This window comes from Cornus florida, unplaced genomic scaffold (assembly GCF_030987335.1).
Source record: "Cornus florida cultivar Cherokee Brave unplaced genomic scaffold, ASM3098733v1 CherokeeBrave_3.0.0_Hap2_Chr09, whole genome shotgun sequence".
Lineage (NCBI taxonomy): Eukaryota > Viridiplantae > Streptophyta > Magnoliopsida > Cornales > Cornaceae > Cornus > Cornus florida.
In genome coordinates, this window is record NW_026775579.1 from 49,550,515 (window position 1) to 49,565,987 (window position 15,473).

Consider the following 15,473-nt stretch of genomic DNA (forward strand, 5'->3'; position numbering starts at 1 on the left):
CAAACTCATAAAAGTAATATTTGAGGGAGGTCCAGACCCGTTAGTTGCAAAAGACTGGTTTGATGAAGTTGAAAAGCATTTTAGGGCAATAACAGTACCCGATGATCGGTTAAAGATCACCTCAGTCACATATAAGTTTGTTAGCGACGCGGCAGTATAGTAGAAGACCATGACTAGTGCGCATGATTGATATTATGAGTTAGGATACATTCAAAAATCTTCTCTTTGATAAGTATTTCCTGTAGACTAAGAAACGGGAATTGAGGACGTAGTTTGACAGTCTTAAGCTAGATGACATGTCAGTGATGGAGTATGAGAATAAGTTCACTTCTCTTTCACATTTTGCTACAGATTTGTTAGGGGACGAGGAGTAGAAGACATGGCGTTTTGTGTATGGCCTAAATCATTCTATTAGGCCAGGGGTGACACTTTTGTGATTAAAGAGTTATTCAGGGGCTATTACGAGAGCACTGATGACGGAAGCAGAAGCCAAAGATTGGCAAGAAGGTGTGGTATAGTGGATTCTCAGGAACGAGGTGTGAGTGTGGGTACTTCTTCTGGAAGCCAGGACAGAAGGAGGCACAGAGGTATTTCATTGTTTTCTCAGGAGCAGTAAACGGCAAGTGCTACTCCTATTATTGGTGCTTCTTCAAGGTCCTCTAGGACGAGTGTGGTGTGTTACCATTATAGACAGCCAGGACACCGCAAAGCGGAGTGTCTTCTTGATAAACCTAGTTCCAGAGTTTATTTTCGATGTAGTCAGCGGGGCCACATGAAGAAAGACTGTCCACAGAAGAGATGAGACATTACTATAATCGATTCTTATTGTAACGGGGGGATACCTGTGCACTATTGTGCTGGATGTAACAGGGGCTACTTGTGAGTTTTGTAACGGGGGGTTACTTGTGACTGTGTCACAACGGAGAATACATGTGAGTCATGTCGTGTTGTAACAGGGGATACCTGTGAGTCGTGTCGGTTGTAATAGGTGACACCTGTGAGTTTTGTTATGTTGTAACGGGGGACACCTGTGAGTCGTGTTGGTTGTAATGGGGGACATCTATGAGTCGTGTCGTATTATTGCCTGTGAGTCATGTTGTGTTGTAACGGGGGACACCTGTGAGTCGTGTTGTGTTGTAACGGGGGACACCTGTGAGTCGTGTTGGTTATAACGGGAGACACCTGTGAGTCATGTCATATTGTTGTCTATGAGTAGTGTCATATTGTTGTTTGTGAGTCTTGTCGTGTTGCTACCAGTGAGTCGTATGTGTGTTATGCCGTAATGGGGGATACCTGTGAGTCTGGTGTTGTAACGAAGGATACCTGTGACTTTTGTAACGGGGGATACCTGTGAGTTTTATAACGGGGGGTTACCTGTGATTGTGTAATGGGGATACCTGTGAGATTTGGTATGACAGGAGATGCATGTGCACTATTGTTCTGGTTGTAACGGGGGCTACCTGTGAGTTTTGCGCGATATCTAGTTTATTTGTGTCAGGATGGTGGACATGTCCTGTAGTGTGGTTCCGAATTAGAGTGATGCTTACGATGGTTAGTGTGTGAGCCCTTAGGGCAAGATATAGATCGAGATGTTTTGTAATGGTTTCATTTTGTAACGTTGTACAGGTTGTGACCACTATGTGTTAAAGCAATGACGTATTTGTAAGACTATATGTGAATTCACAGACAGTTTTATTGGATAATGATGTGTATTTCATGAACAGTTAAGCTCATATGCATTGGTTTTGTTATTAGATTGGTGACAGAAGGGTTTTCAGCCATGTTACTCTAAAGGTTATGGACGTGGTTGTTTAGCGTTATATAGTTGTTTCTATGAATGGAATGTCTAGATTTCCGCTTGTAAGGTTCTTCTTTGGGCAAGATGGGACATGATGTCCTAGGATTCGTTGTCTAACCCCTGGCATTTCTACAAGGGGCACTGTTCTCTATTGCGTATAAATGTTAGGTATACGAGTTATAGATCGAGCTGTTTTGCCTCCGTATAGTTCCTCTTTCCTAGTATTTCATATGTGAGGTGTCAACTGGTGTGTATTCATTTCTGTTGCAAGAGAGGGACTTGCTCTTCCTTCTTCTTGTTTTGGTCCTAGCGAGGACTTTATTGCTTGTGCGTTTCATATCTCCACATAGGAGTTGTGCGTGTCAGCGGACAGAAGAACTTTTTAAAGTTCTCTCTTTCTTAAAGACCTGAGTGAGGGTTTAATCAAGATCGTCTGACTTACCTCCACGGCAGGAGGTGAAGTCTTTGGTTTTAAAGGATTCGTTCTGAGAGGTCGTGACCAATGCGACGTGGGGTGTGACTTGTTTACCGGTGTGTACGTTTTCTTAGGGTCTTGGAGCTAGCAATAGTATCTAGTAGTTATGATGTGACTCATGTGTGGCCAATGGTTAGACCGTGTGTCGTGAATCGTGTGTTTACAATTAGATGTAGAAGTGGTACGTGAGTGTACTTGAGGATTGGACCTAAGGACAAGAACGACGTTGGTATTGAGGTCGGATCGACGATGGGAATGGCCTGGCCAACCATTTCTCTGAGTCTGTCTTTTCTTAACATAATGTCAGGTCAAATGCCAATGATCATTAATTTTAGTATGTGGTGTGTCCGAGGTTATGTGCACCCAAATTGGTGTAGTGTGAATGTGGCCCAGGTTTGAATTTATAGAATGCCACTACCACTACTAACTATTAATGTAGCTAAAGTAAGTAGGGATCGTTCCAAGGGAAAGGAAGCGTGTTTTGGAATTAATTGTTGGATTAGTAGGTTTAATGATCAAAAGATGGTTTGTTGGTTGAATTATACTACAATTTAAACTAGAGAAATGCAATGTAAAACAACTAAAACAAATGAGGTGTAGAGAATATGAGAGATGAGTCTTGGGTCATAAAGTTCACCACTAAGCATTACCTTCCTAGACATTCAATATTTGATGGATTAGAGGGATTTTGTGTTGTAAATGAAAGTGCGTACCATTAATCGAAATATTAGCATGGATGACCAAGTAAGCATACATTGTATAGTCAATCTAGTGAATAGCACAACATATCAAATTAAGCCATTAATCCTTTCATAAGCCCACAATTAATGCACACTCAACAAATTAGAGAAATATACCACTTGCATCAAACAACAAGAATGGATTGTCCACCTATCTAAGAAAGTAAGGCAATTACACTACAACTAAGCTAGTGACATGAAAATTAAACTAAGGAGGTGGCATAATCTATCAAGAAATAAGTATGAACCATCAAATAAACTATAAGAGTAACTCATTTAAGCACCATACCTTGACCATCCCTACATTCATAATATCAACACGCATAGATGTGCATCATTGTTACAAAATCTAGAGATAGACACATGAACATCCATTCTAGCATACATAGACATATGTATAGAATTAAATGATCAATTGGAAGTATTAAACTACACAAATTATGTAGAACCAAGATTTATATATATAAGATGTCAATACAAGAATTACAACACAAATCCCTATTAATTACAAAGCATCAAAGTCTAGGTAGGGCTATCTTTAGCCCCAAGAGAATGGTTTAGCCACTCATTGATATTATCATCTAGCCCTCAAAGGCTATCTCTATGGTAGAATTCATCCTCCTCCTCTTGTGTTCTTGGTAAAAACCCTAGATGAGTGGAAGAACTTTCCCAAATTGTATGTTTCTCTCTCTAATCTCTAGCCAAGTCTCTCTCTAACTAACCAACCTCTATGCTAAAATTAGCCAAAATCCTTATATAGGTAACTCAAATGTCACACCCAATGGTAAGACCTCGTGCCAAGGACTTCCAAATGATTGCACCACGAGCACACTTTTAATTTGGCTTAAAATTAGTTTTTCACGCAGTTTGAGGCAGTTCGATCGATCACATGGTTGCTCGGATCGATCGAACCATGGCGGCGCACTTTTTGGATAAGGACCAGGTTGAGATATTTTTGGGAAAAGGACAAAAGTGGTAGGTGAGGATAAGATCAAAAAGGTTCGATCGATCGAAGTAAAAGTTGGATCGTCATTAGCTTAGATGTAGTGTAGTTACCTTAGTTGTTAAATGGGATGACAATCCATGCTTGTTGTTTGATGTTCCATACTTATGAATGCAAGTAGTATATTTCTCTAATCATGTGATGTGTTTGGATTGTGAGATTAAAGGAAGGATTAATGGCTTAGTTTGATATATTGTGCTATTCATTGTGTTGTTTAGACAATATATACTTAATTGGTCATCTATGCTTCTTGAAACAACCACACACACTCACTATTGTTTCAACATATGTTTTCCCCCTCATTAAGTATGAATTGAGTGTATAAAAAGGTGATGCTTAATGGTGACCTCTAAGTCCCAAGACCTCTCTCTCTTGTTTTCTCTATCCTTTAATTCCTTGTTTTATATTGAGCTTGTTTAGTCTTAATTGTAGTTTAATCAACCAAACCAACCACATTTTGATCACTCGACCTACTAACCCTAATCTTGTTTCCATAATAACACGACCCCACCAATCCCTCGAGACGATCCCTACTCACCCTAGCTATATTTTTAGTTAGAAGTAATAGTGGCATTTATAAATTTAAAACTTGGCCACATTGCACACTCACACTCTTAGTTCATTTCTTTGCAAACTTTTGGTGAACTTGCGGCTTAAACCAACAATGTTCACAATGAAAAGAGTGAACTGGTGCAACCGAAAGTTGACACCCATCCCGTCCCACATCCTATTCCTCATTCATTGCAAGTGCATGACCCCTTTGTTGAAAAAGATTTGAGAAATGATTTGAAAAATTCTTCTGTTGACAATGTTTTGAAAAATGATTTTGATAAAGTTTTTGAGCCAAAAGCTTTATTTCCAGATGCCTTAAAAGGATCCAATTCTCTTGAAAAGCAAAAAACCAAAGCCAATGAAATAATTGAAGTGTTTAGGCAAGTGAAGATTAATCTTCCTCTCTTGGATGCAATTAAACAAATTCCGACTTATGCCAAATTTTTGAAGGACCTTTGCACCCAAAAGAGGAAAAATAAAAACCAAGCACCAAAGAAAGTTGTCTTGACCGAGCAAATAAGCTCCATTTTGCAACACAACACTCCTCCAAAATTTAAGGACCCCGGTTCACCTACTGCTTCTTGCATTATTGGTGACCATGTCATTAACCAGGCTCTTCTTAATTTAGGAGCGAGTGTGAACCTTCTTCCATATTCAGTGTATGTTTAATTGGGCTTAGGTGATTTATAACTAACGTCGGTAATTTTGCAACTAGCCGACCGATCCATCAAAAAACCCTAAGGTATCATAGCGGATATTTTGATTAAAATTGATAAATTCTTTTTCCCAGTCGATTTCGTTGTCATTGACACGGAACCTGTTCCAAGTCCCAAGAGCCAAATTCCCGTTATCCTTGGCCGTCATTTCTTGGCAACCGCTAATGCCAACATTAATTGTAGGACGGGGATAATGAAAATTTCATTTGGGCATATAAAGGTGAAATTGAATATATTCAATCCAACCCCCAATTCCATGGATAAGCATGAAGATGTTTGTGTTGTTGAAAAATGCATTGAAAATGAATTTGAAAAATATAAGTCTTTACTTGGCAATGAAAATTCAAATAGTTTACCTTCTAAAATGATTTCAAAGGATGTTGTTTCAAAACCAAGTGTTGAAAGGGCATGGAAGCCCAAGAGTTGCATTGACAAAGGACCATCTATCGCCTTTGAATCAAATCCAACAAGTTCCTTCGGGAATGGTTTGTTGGGTGGGATTCAAAGTACCATTCACCCCACTAAGGAAGGGATGCATTTCAAGATTTTTGATCCGAGCTAAAAGAGCCCAACGTCTTACTAGAGACGTTAAAGACTAGTGCATTTTGTAGGGTTTGACAACCCTACTCCTCCCTTATTTCTATTTTTATATGTTTCTGCGTCGTCTAGATATGAGTTGAATTGAAAAATCCGGCTTACGAGCCATTTTGTGCATTTTGTGTACTGCCAGTGAGGTTTCGATTTATCGAACTACAGTTCGATTGATCGAAGTCCCACTTTGATCGATCGAATCACCTGAGTTGAGGACCTTTCAAATTCTATTTCGATCGATCAAAGTCCAATTCAATCGATCGAAGTCCATTTTGGATTGATCGAAGTTAAGTGTTCAATCAATCGAAATCCTTTGATTGATTGAAAAAGCGTCATTTGAATTTCCGAAAATCCCTTTGGCCGTTCAACTTCTTAAACCCTAATATATATATATATATATATATATTTCTTTTATTTTTCTTTCTTCTCTCTCCTTCCCTATTTTCCTTTTATTTTTCTTTTTCTTTTTATCTCTCTTCCTCCATCTCTCTTCTCCCTCTCGGCATCCATCTCTCCCGATTCTCCCCTCCCTCTCAATCCACCTCAATCTCTCTCAAACTCCCCCTCAACCTCACTCTCCATACCTACCATCACCCTACCTTTTCTTCTCTCTCCGACAGCACTCCAAAGAACAAACCCACCAAGTGTCCACCTTTATTAAATCCGGTGGCAAAGAGCTTTTTGGCCTAAAAGTGGCCAAATCGGTATCATTATATCCATTTATCTCGAATTTGCTCATCTCCATCATCTCCGGCCGATTTAGGCCAAGGAGATCCGGTTTCGAGCTTCAGCGAGCTTCTGTATTTTTCAACGAGACTCCGGCGAGTCTCTGGTCATCTTTGCCAACTCCGACGAGTTCAGAACACCTCCATTTTTGCCCAAATTTCTCATCTCATTCTCCTTTTCATTTCTTTGAGTCGGGTATGTGCTAATTGTTTTTGTTTATTTCATTTTATTTTTATTTTGTTTCTTTTTTCTTTCTTGTTCACTTTAATTTTAATTGTTATTGTTTAGTTTCTATCTTATGCATTTAATTTGTCATTTTTACCTAATCTTGTACATAAAAAAAATGGAAAGCAAGATAAAAATTGAAAAGGAGCAAAAACAAATAAAAAATAAAAATGCAAAACTTGTTAAAAATAAAATTTGTATAGCACTTACCTTTGAATTTTGGATATTGATTGAATGGTGATAGGCATACTCGGATATCTTGGAGATTGGTTTGTGTTGATTTAATCTAGAAGGAGAATGGGCAAAAATTGAATTGGATTTGAAAATTGTTGTGGGCGATGTCCCTATTTGCTTGTTGAACTTATTGAATGCCATATATTCTTGAAATTGATGGTTGAATGAATGAAATGCATTAATTTATTGTGTTGAACAATTTTGGAAAGTCCATTTTTCAAGGGAAACTATGCCAGATTTTTGTAAAATTCTTGAACTTTGATTTTAAAATCCAATAAGGCATGTTGTTTGATTTTGGGACTTGAGTTAGAATTTCAAAAGGATTTTTAAGTTGATTTTGGATTGAAAAGAAAGAAATTTTAAATTGTTTTAAAAGTTGAAATGTTGATGTTGATTTTGAACTCAAATGGCATTGAAAAGTTTGAATTGTTGTGAGCATAATTCTACCTTGTTTCATTTGCTTGTCTTGAATATGAAATGCATGGATGTATTCTAAATTGTCTAACTTGAGTGCAAGCATGACTTGACTTGAATTTGTGCTTTTGAAATTGAAAATGCTAAGTCTTATCTTCAATGTATCAAAATGATTCAAATGGATCTCTTTAAAAAGTTTTGCTTGATTTGAGTGCATCGTTTTGGTAAAATGACCTCAGAATGTTAAAATACTTTGTGATCACACTTGTTGGGTTTCAAATAATTAAAAAGGAAATTTTTGAACTTTGTTTGAAAAATGAGAAGTCGAGTTACATGATTCCTTCTTTTGTTGTTCATTCATTGCATGATTCTTGTCATGAAGTTTTTCTACAATGCAATTGAATGTTTTGACCACAAAGTTTTCAAAAATTCCAATTTTGCCCCAAAAGTGTAAAGTAATTCCAAAGTTGACCAAAAATGCCCTTGTTTGAGTTGAAACTTGTTCCATTTGATTGATTTCCATCCATTTGCATGTTCTAAGTTTCTTGGAATTAATTTCTGACCAAGTTTGGGAATATGTTCGCTTGATCTTGATATTTGTCTATTGAATGCCATTTGTTTGATATCTTATACACTTGTAATCCATTCTTGATGACCGAGGTTCTTTCCGGTCCAGCTTTTGACTTCCAGACGGTAAGCTTCTTGTACTCTCAGTATTTAACCATCTCTGCTTTATTTCAGCTATAGAGGACTTTGATCATAGGACTTTGATTTTGTTGCATTGCAGTACAGGAAATTTCTTTGTCTGGAGTTGTTGTTATTTGTACATCATTCTGATATATGCCATCTATTTGCATACCATGTCCAGGATTTTTTCTTGAACTTGCCTGTCATAACATGCCTTGGATTGTAGTGTTTTGCAGCCGTGCACTTCACTTAGTCTTTATTACATGACATGCCTGTTTCTTGAGTCCTAGGTTGACATTTGCCATGACTATATGCTCTATGTTATCCTGTTTACTCTATTTGATTTTCATTGTTGCACTTGTAGACATTCTTGCTTAGGAATTGATACGATGTCATCCTAGGGTCTACTTGTCATGTCATTGCAGCATCTACTTGAGTTTTAGGTTTGTGAATGCACGTGCATCATTTATGCACATCACAGCCTATACTTGTCTTGTTGATTATATTTCTGCTCAGAATGTTCCATATGTGACTTTTCTGCCCTTTATGCCATCATTGCATATTTGATTTATCATGTTTAGTTGAAACATATAGAATGATGATCTTGAAGCTTTCTTAATCACTTCTTGCACAAGTATGATCCTATTTGTTTATTCTCTGTTTCTATTTGATTCAGGCCTGCTTTGTGTTTTCTTATCAGTTGTTTACCTTATCCTCTCAGCACAGGTGAAAAACTCTTGCTAGAAAGCGAGTACAGAGAGCTCCACAGCCTCCATCTCCAATTGCAGAGTTTTCCTCAGCTTCTTCAGCATCTGCATCAGTCCAGTCTGAGCCATCTTCCATGGACGCTGAACATGTTATTATCCGAGAGGTCCCCGCTGAGTCTTACGCCATCAAGACATGGGAGCCCCAGTACAGATTTGATAAAGACCTATTCTCTACCTTGGATCAGACCAAGTAGTCTTATGATGAGCTTGTGAGGCGGGACATTGATGTCACTATAACTCCAGCAGATACAGTCGTCTACCCCCGGTTGGTTGCTCTGTTCTACCAGTGCCTCCGAATGGATGAGGATGACAGACTTCTTCTACACATTACCATTGACAGTCAAGAGATCGATATTTCTCTCCCGGCCATAGCTGCTGCCAGTCGATGGCCCCACACTTCTCTGTTAGCTAATGATTCTCAGGAGCCTCTGTACCCTACAGCTCCACATTTTCCCACTAAGCTGACCATGGTGGTAACATTATCTCCACATGCTACATTTGAAAGGCACACCTTTATAGACCGGGTCGAGATTGATCCCTAGTATTGGTTCTTTGATTCAATGCTGCACCTCAATGCATTTCCGACAGGCCATGGCACTCAGCAGAGAGAGGAGATCTTTCGGGCTCTATATTGTTTAGACCAGGGGTATTGGATTTCTATTCCAACACTGATTTGGGCGCTCATGCACAAATTCTGGAAAAACTTGCATCATACACACAGTACTAGAGCAGAGACTTGGCCCTTACCTTTTGGCCATTTGATTACTCAGCTACTTCTAAACCGGGGGTATCAGTTTGACCCTAAGGAGATTCCAGAGCCTGATGCAGAGAGAGTGAAGAGAGCTTATGATCTGACCCGGTGGAATAAGACTTTTAATTTATGCCGTAAGAACAGGGCAAACAGGGATATAAAGAGACTACAGGCGCAGCAGCAGAGAGCAGCAGCACAGTCAGACAATACTCTAGAGGATGATACAGCAGATAGATCTCCCCCCAGACAGAGACATCGCATTACCACTTCAGATTCTACTTCCCAGCTAGATGTACCTATTGCATCTCAGTAGACTGGCCCTTCACATGCCCCTCATACTGAGCCGAAAGCACATACCAGCACTGATCTAGCTATAGATCAAAGGTAGCTCAGCTGCATATAGACTTCATATATTTCAGAGCTGATATGACTAGGCGGCACGAGGATGTCACGAGGAGGCATGATGATTTAGTGAGAAGACATGATGACTTGGTAGGGAGACACGATGATTTAGTTCGGTGATCTGATGAACTGAGAGCTGAGGTCAGACGTGAGCTTGTCGCTTTGAGGACAGACCTTACCACTTCTCTCACTCGTCACAGCACAGAGATGTCTGCCATGTTGCAGCACATTGCTAACATGATGACCCCTGATCCTACTACCTGATTCCACCACTCTCTCTCTTACTTATTATCTATCATTGATATTTGCACTGTTATGATTCAGATATTTTCACACTATCTTGATACTTGCACTGGTTTTGGATATTTTTTTGGGATATTTTCTTTGGATATTATTGCATTGATTTATCGATATCTGATCTTGCATTTATTTTCTATATACAAATTTTTGGATCTTTGATATCAGTTTTGGATATTCTGAGCTTTAAGGCCATGTTTTTTGCCCAGTTCTCAGTTTCACCTTTCATTTATATCATTGATACATCTGCTTTGACAGTTGTTAGTGTGACCATTTTCAGACAGGTTTTCGGAATCTAAGTTTGGGGGTATGCCTTCCAAAGCTAAGCTTCCGTTGCCGAGTCCCTTTTGCCTCACCCATTTAGTATAGTCTTTCCATTATCTATTGCTTCTTTGCACATTGAGGACAATGCACAGATTAAGTTTAGGGGTGTGTTAGCATATTTTACATGTCGCACTCATTTTCTATCCATGTGATATGATTTAAGAGTCTTGGGCTATGATTTTGATCTTTTGAGGACTATGATACTTAGAATTTAAAAATTGCTTGACTTGATAGTCCAATACTCCTTGTATGCCTTGTGGATGCCATTTAGGAGTAAATTTTTCGAAAAATTGATATCTTGCTTGCATTTGTGGCCCACATCATCTTGATTTTGTGATTGTTTTGAGATTCACTCTAAGATTCTACACTAGCACAGGCGTACACTAGCATTCATTTGTGGGGTACATGCTTTGTTGATTATTGATTTGGTTATATCTCAATTAAGCTAGTAGTGTATTGAAAGCTTTCATCTTGACAAAAGTGGATAACAATCCCTTTTCATTGAGTAGCCGGGATTCTAGCCTCATCAAGCATTGAATTTCTCGCGCCGAAAGGTGGAGGGCCCAAACTCTAGGTTAATAATTGAACTTGTGATTTCTTAAAAAAAAAATAAAAAAAATAAATAAATAATAATAAAAAAAAATGTGAGGACTTCTCTCAAAAGGTGAGAAGTGAGAAATGATTAAATGGAGGTAGTTTTGATTTATAGCCTAGTCGATTTGAGCTTGTAAGTCCTTAGGGGTATTTAAACACCTAATGCCTAAAGCCATCCGGTTTGGGAGTCATTGACCTAACGCTCGACCTCATGGATCGCTAGAAAGCTTAATAGATCACTACATTGCACCATGCTTCCATCTTTGATCCTCTAGGTTAGTTAAAAAAAAAAAAATCGAGTAAAAAGAATAAGTGCACCTAGATGAATAAAGTTTTAATAAAAGGTCCATTCTTTGCCTTAATGATCGGTACTATATTTGTGTGCTAGTTTGAAGGTAAGGATGTGATTATTTCTTTAGTTGGCTTAGATAGCAACATATTTGCTGTCGATTCACTTAAAAAGGATTCTAGAGTTGTTTTGATTTGCATGATCATTGTCTTGATGTGTGGAGGACCATATTTGTTTGCTTGATGTGTGGAGGATCATATTTGTCTGCTTGATGTTGAGATTTTGGGAGATTGCTTGGAAATGGTTGAAAAATTGCATACTTGGGTAGTTTTCTCCCAATGCTTGTTTTGTATATTGGTGCCTCTTTAGTGAGAAAGAGCTCAATGTTTATGGGTAGCATTTCTATAAACCCTCACGAGACTTCCCTCGTCCACTAGGGTAACCTAGGAGTTTAAAAGGCTTGTTGCATACATTAAATGTAATCGTGTTCCCTACGAAAGTGGCATTATTCTTTTATTGCTTTCTAGTTCATAGTTGTATAATTATTTATTTCTTTCCTTTCCTTGTAGTTTATTGCTAGGGACTAATAATATCTAAGTTTGGGAGTGTGATGAGTGCTCAAATGTGATGCATTTTAGCACCTAAGCTAGGGTATTTTAGTCCATTCATCTATCTTACTTTCATGTCTTAGATACTTATTTGTGTTATTGCCTATTTCAGGTTAATAATGTTTAAACAGGCTAACAAGAGCCATTTAGCCCAATTTTGGAACTAAGGAGCAAAGTTGGAAAGAAACCAAGAAAATGCACCAGATGAGCTTCGATCGATCGAAGGGAGTCCCTATCAATCGAAGAGTTCTACAATCGATCGAAATAAGGCGGTGCCAGCTTAGCAAAGTGGATAAGGCCAGAAGATATTTTTGATGCCACGTCAGCTTCGATCGATTGAAGCTAAATGTTTGATCGATCGAGATTCTTCGATCGATCGAAGTGCCTGCTGGCAGTGAGCTGTCTAATTCCCGAGCGCCGATTTCTACTAACTTGAATAGTTGCGAATTTCCTCAAATCATAGGTTGTATTTCTAACTTGGTGCCTACTCAAAGGGCAATGTAATGAATTAATAGAACATCTTTTCAATTTTATCTTGTAATATTCATAGAGTAGATATTTTTTTCTCTAGAACTAGGGTTTTGGGAAGAAAGCAAGGATGAAGATGATGATGCCAACCTCCACTACAATGAATGGCTAAATCCTTCACTTGGAGCTAGAGATAGCCCTTAGGCTTGCTTCCTAAACCTAGCTTTTTTATATTTTTAGGGATTTTAGTTGTAATGGATGTTTTGATCATGAATAAATATAGATCTTGTTATTTCTACTTGATTTGTATGGATTAATGCTTTCAATTGATCATTTATTTCTATCCATATGTCTATGTATGCTAGAATGGATGTTCATGTGCTTTTCTCTAGATTTAATGAAATTAATGCATGTTTATGAGTAGTGATATTGTCAATCTAGTGATGATCAAAACATAGTACTTAATTGAATACTTTTATAATTTATTTGATGCTTCACACTTGTTTCTAGGTGGATTGTACCACACATTTAGTTTAATTTGCATGTCTCTAGCCTAGATGCAGTGTAAGTGCTTTAATTTCTTAGATAGCTGGACAATCTATTCTTGTTTCTTGATGTTCCATACTTATGAATGCAAATAGTACATTTCTTTCGATTATTGTGTGTGTTTTAATTGTGGTTTAATTGAATGGGTTATAGTCTCATTTGATAGGTTGTGCTATTTACTAGATTGACTAGACAATCTATACTTATTTGCCTTCTATTCTTAGTTTTCAATTAGAGACACACACACACACACATTTTACAACTTAAATGTCCCCATTAATTTACAATTGCTAGTGTTTGGTGAAGTGAAGCTTAATGGTGAACTTTAAGCCCCAAGTCCTCTCTCTCATTTATTTTCTCTATAATCTCTAGATTGATAGTTGTATTATTTTTAATTGGACTTAGTTTAATTAAATCAAACCCCTCTTTTGATCATTCGACCTACTAATCCAACAATTGATTCCGAAGCACGACTCCTTTCCCTTGGGACGATCCCTACTCACTCTTGCTATATTTTAGTTAGTAGTGATAGCGGCATTCTATAAATTCAAACTTGGCCACACTACACACACTTCATTGCATGCTTTGGTTCATGACACACCACCAAGTTGGCCTCCTCAATTGGGTCTATGCTAGAACTCTACAAGATCGGGGGATTAGTTCCTCAATGACACAAATAGAGGGCTTTCGGATTCGGCGACGATGTTGCGATCACGGTGAGTGTGAATTCAAAAGATGTGGAGGCATATATTGAATCGTTTAGGAATGCTAAAGGGGTTAGTTCGGGATGTTCATTCAGTGCCTGATTCGTCGATGTTGGAGACGACATCGTCGTTCGGGTCAACTTCGTCCTCGCCGTCGCTCACGAACTTGCCACCGATTCAGGTTTACGTGGAGGATCACAGGGTAGCGATTATGTGCGGAATTGAGGAACAGTTCTCGCAGATGAATGTTAGGGCTGTTATGCAGAAGCAAGATGATGGAGGGTTTGTGGTTACATCTTCACCATCTACTGTTTTGACTATTGTTCAGGTGACAACGACAGTGTTTTGTAGATGTGGGTGGTGGTGATTGGTAGGTGTAATAATGAGGGGTATAATGGTCATTTAAGTAACCTGATATTTTGGAATAAATGGAATTAAAAAATTGGGTAAAGTTGTCTTTTCTCCTACTTTTAACAGAGACTTTAACAGAAAAATATAAATGGACCTATGTGATAGTTATTTTTGAAAGATATTTGAGAGTAAAAATTGGTCAAACCTAGGGGGGTATTAGTGAATTTATTCCAAAAAAGTACTTCAAATACAACCTCACCAAGCACTATTTTAGTGTGTGTGTGTGTGTACATATATATTTGTTGTTGTTGTCAATTACAGTAAAACTTCTACGCTATTCAAAATTACTGAATCTCAATTATTCAACTTAATTTAATTTAAGAAAATAGTTGATGAATTTTCTTTTTTACAAATTATGCTAATAAAATGCATATTTCAGCATTGTTAACTATCTCTTACTTTTCCTTCTCTTTCTAACCTCTTTTTTTAAGAAGTTTTTGAGTGAATATTTTTTTGAGTGAAAGTTTCTTTGTACTATTGTTTTATTATATTTTGGGCAAATTATATTGACTTGCCTTGAAGTCTGCACAAATTATACTTGAATAGACCATTCAACTTTTATTATTTTGAACTCCCTTGAAATTTGGCACGTGTGCTCAACAATACCTCTGGTGTTTATTTTCGGCCATACCTGTTGACCAATTTTATAAAATAACAATTTTACCATTCCATTGTATAAATGTAATAAAATATATTATTATAATATAAAGGTATTATTGACTTTTCAATGTGAATATCACTTTTTGATTGCCTGCAAATTGGTTTAGTCTTTAACGAGGTCAAATTAACAAACACTATAATTGTGTATAATTTGTCCAAACGTGGGGAATATCGGTGTAATTTTACCCTTGTATTTTTGCCCTTGACTGAACCTTTGGATCATTTGGACCTAGCGGTCCAAGTCGGGTTCACCGGGCTTAACTCGAGTCGGGTTCCAATATACCGCCTCCAGTTACCTGAGCTTGCGCAGAGGCATATCAGAGTCTCTCTCTCGGCACCGAAGACTCTCTCTCTACCACAATATTGGTGTCGAAATGGAAGACATAGAGGATCTGTTGGTTGGGAGTGGCGGAGCTCCGCCTGGGTTTCGGTTGCCCTTGGCGGCGACCGTTGGCGTCAATCCTAATAAGAAGAAGAAGAACCAGACTAAC

At 38.0% G+C, this 15,473-nt stretch overlaps 1 protein-coding gene across 1 annotated transcript in view; it reads left to right on the forward strand.

Annotated features, from left to right (window-relative positions):
- The first annotated feature begins 15,277 nt into the window (after positions 1–15,277).
- Positions 15,278–15,473, forward strand: part of LOC132273866 (uncharacterized) — a 15,886-nt gene continuing 15,690 nt past the window's right edge. The window contains exon 1 of the mRNA XM_059774961.1: positions 15,278–15,473. This exon is cut by the window's right edge and continues 69 nt beyond it. Coding sequence (XP_059630944.1) covers positions 15,357–15,473 — 117 coding nt within the window. The 5' untranslated portion in view covers positions 15,278–15,356.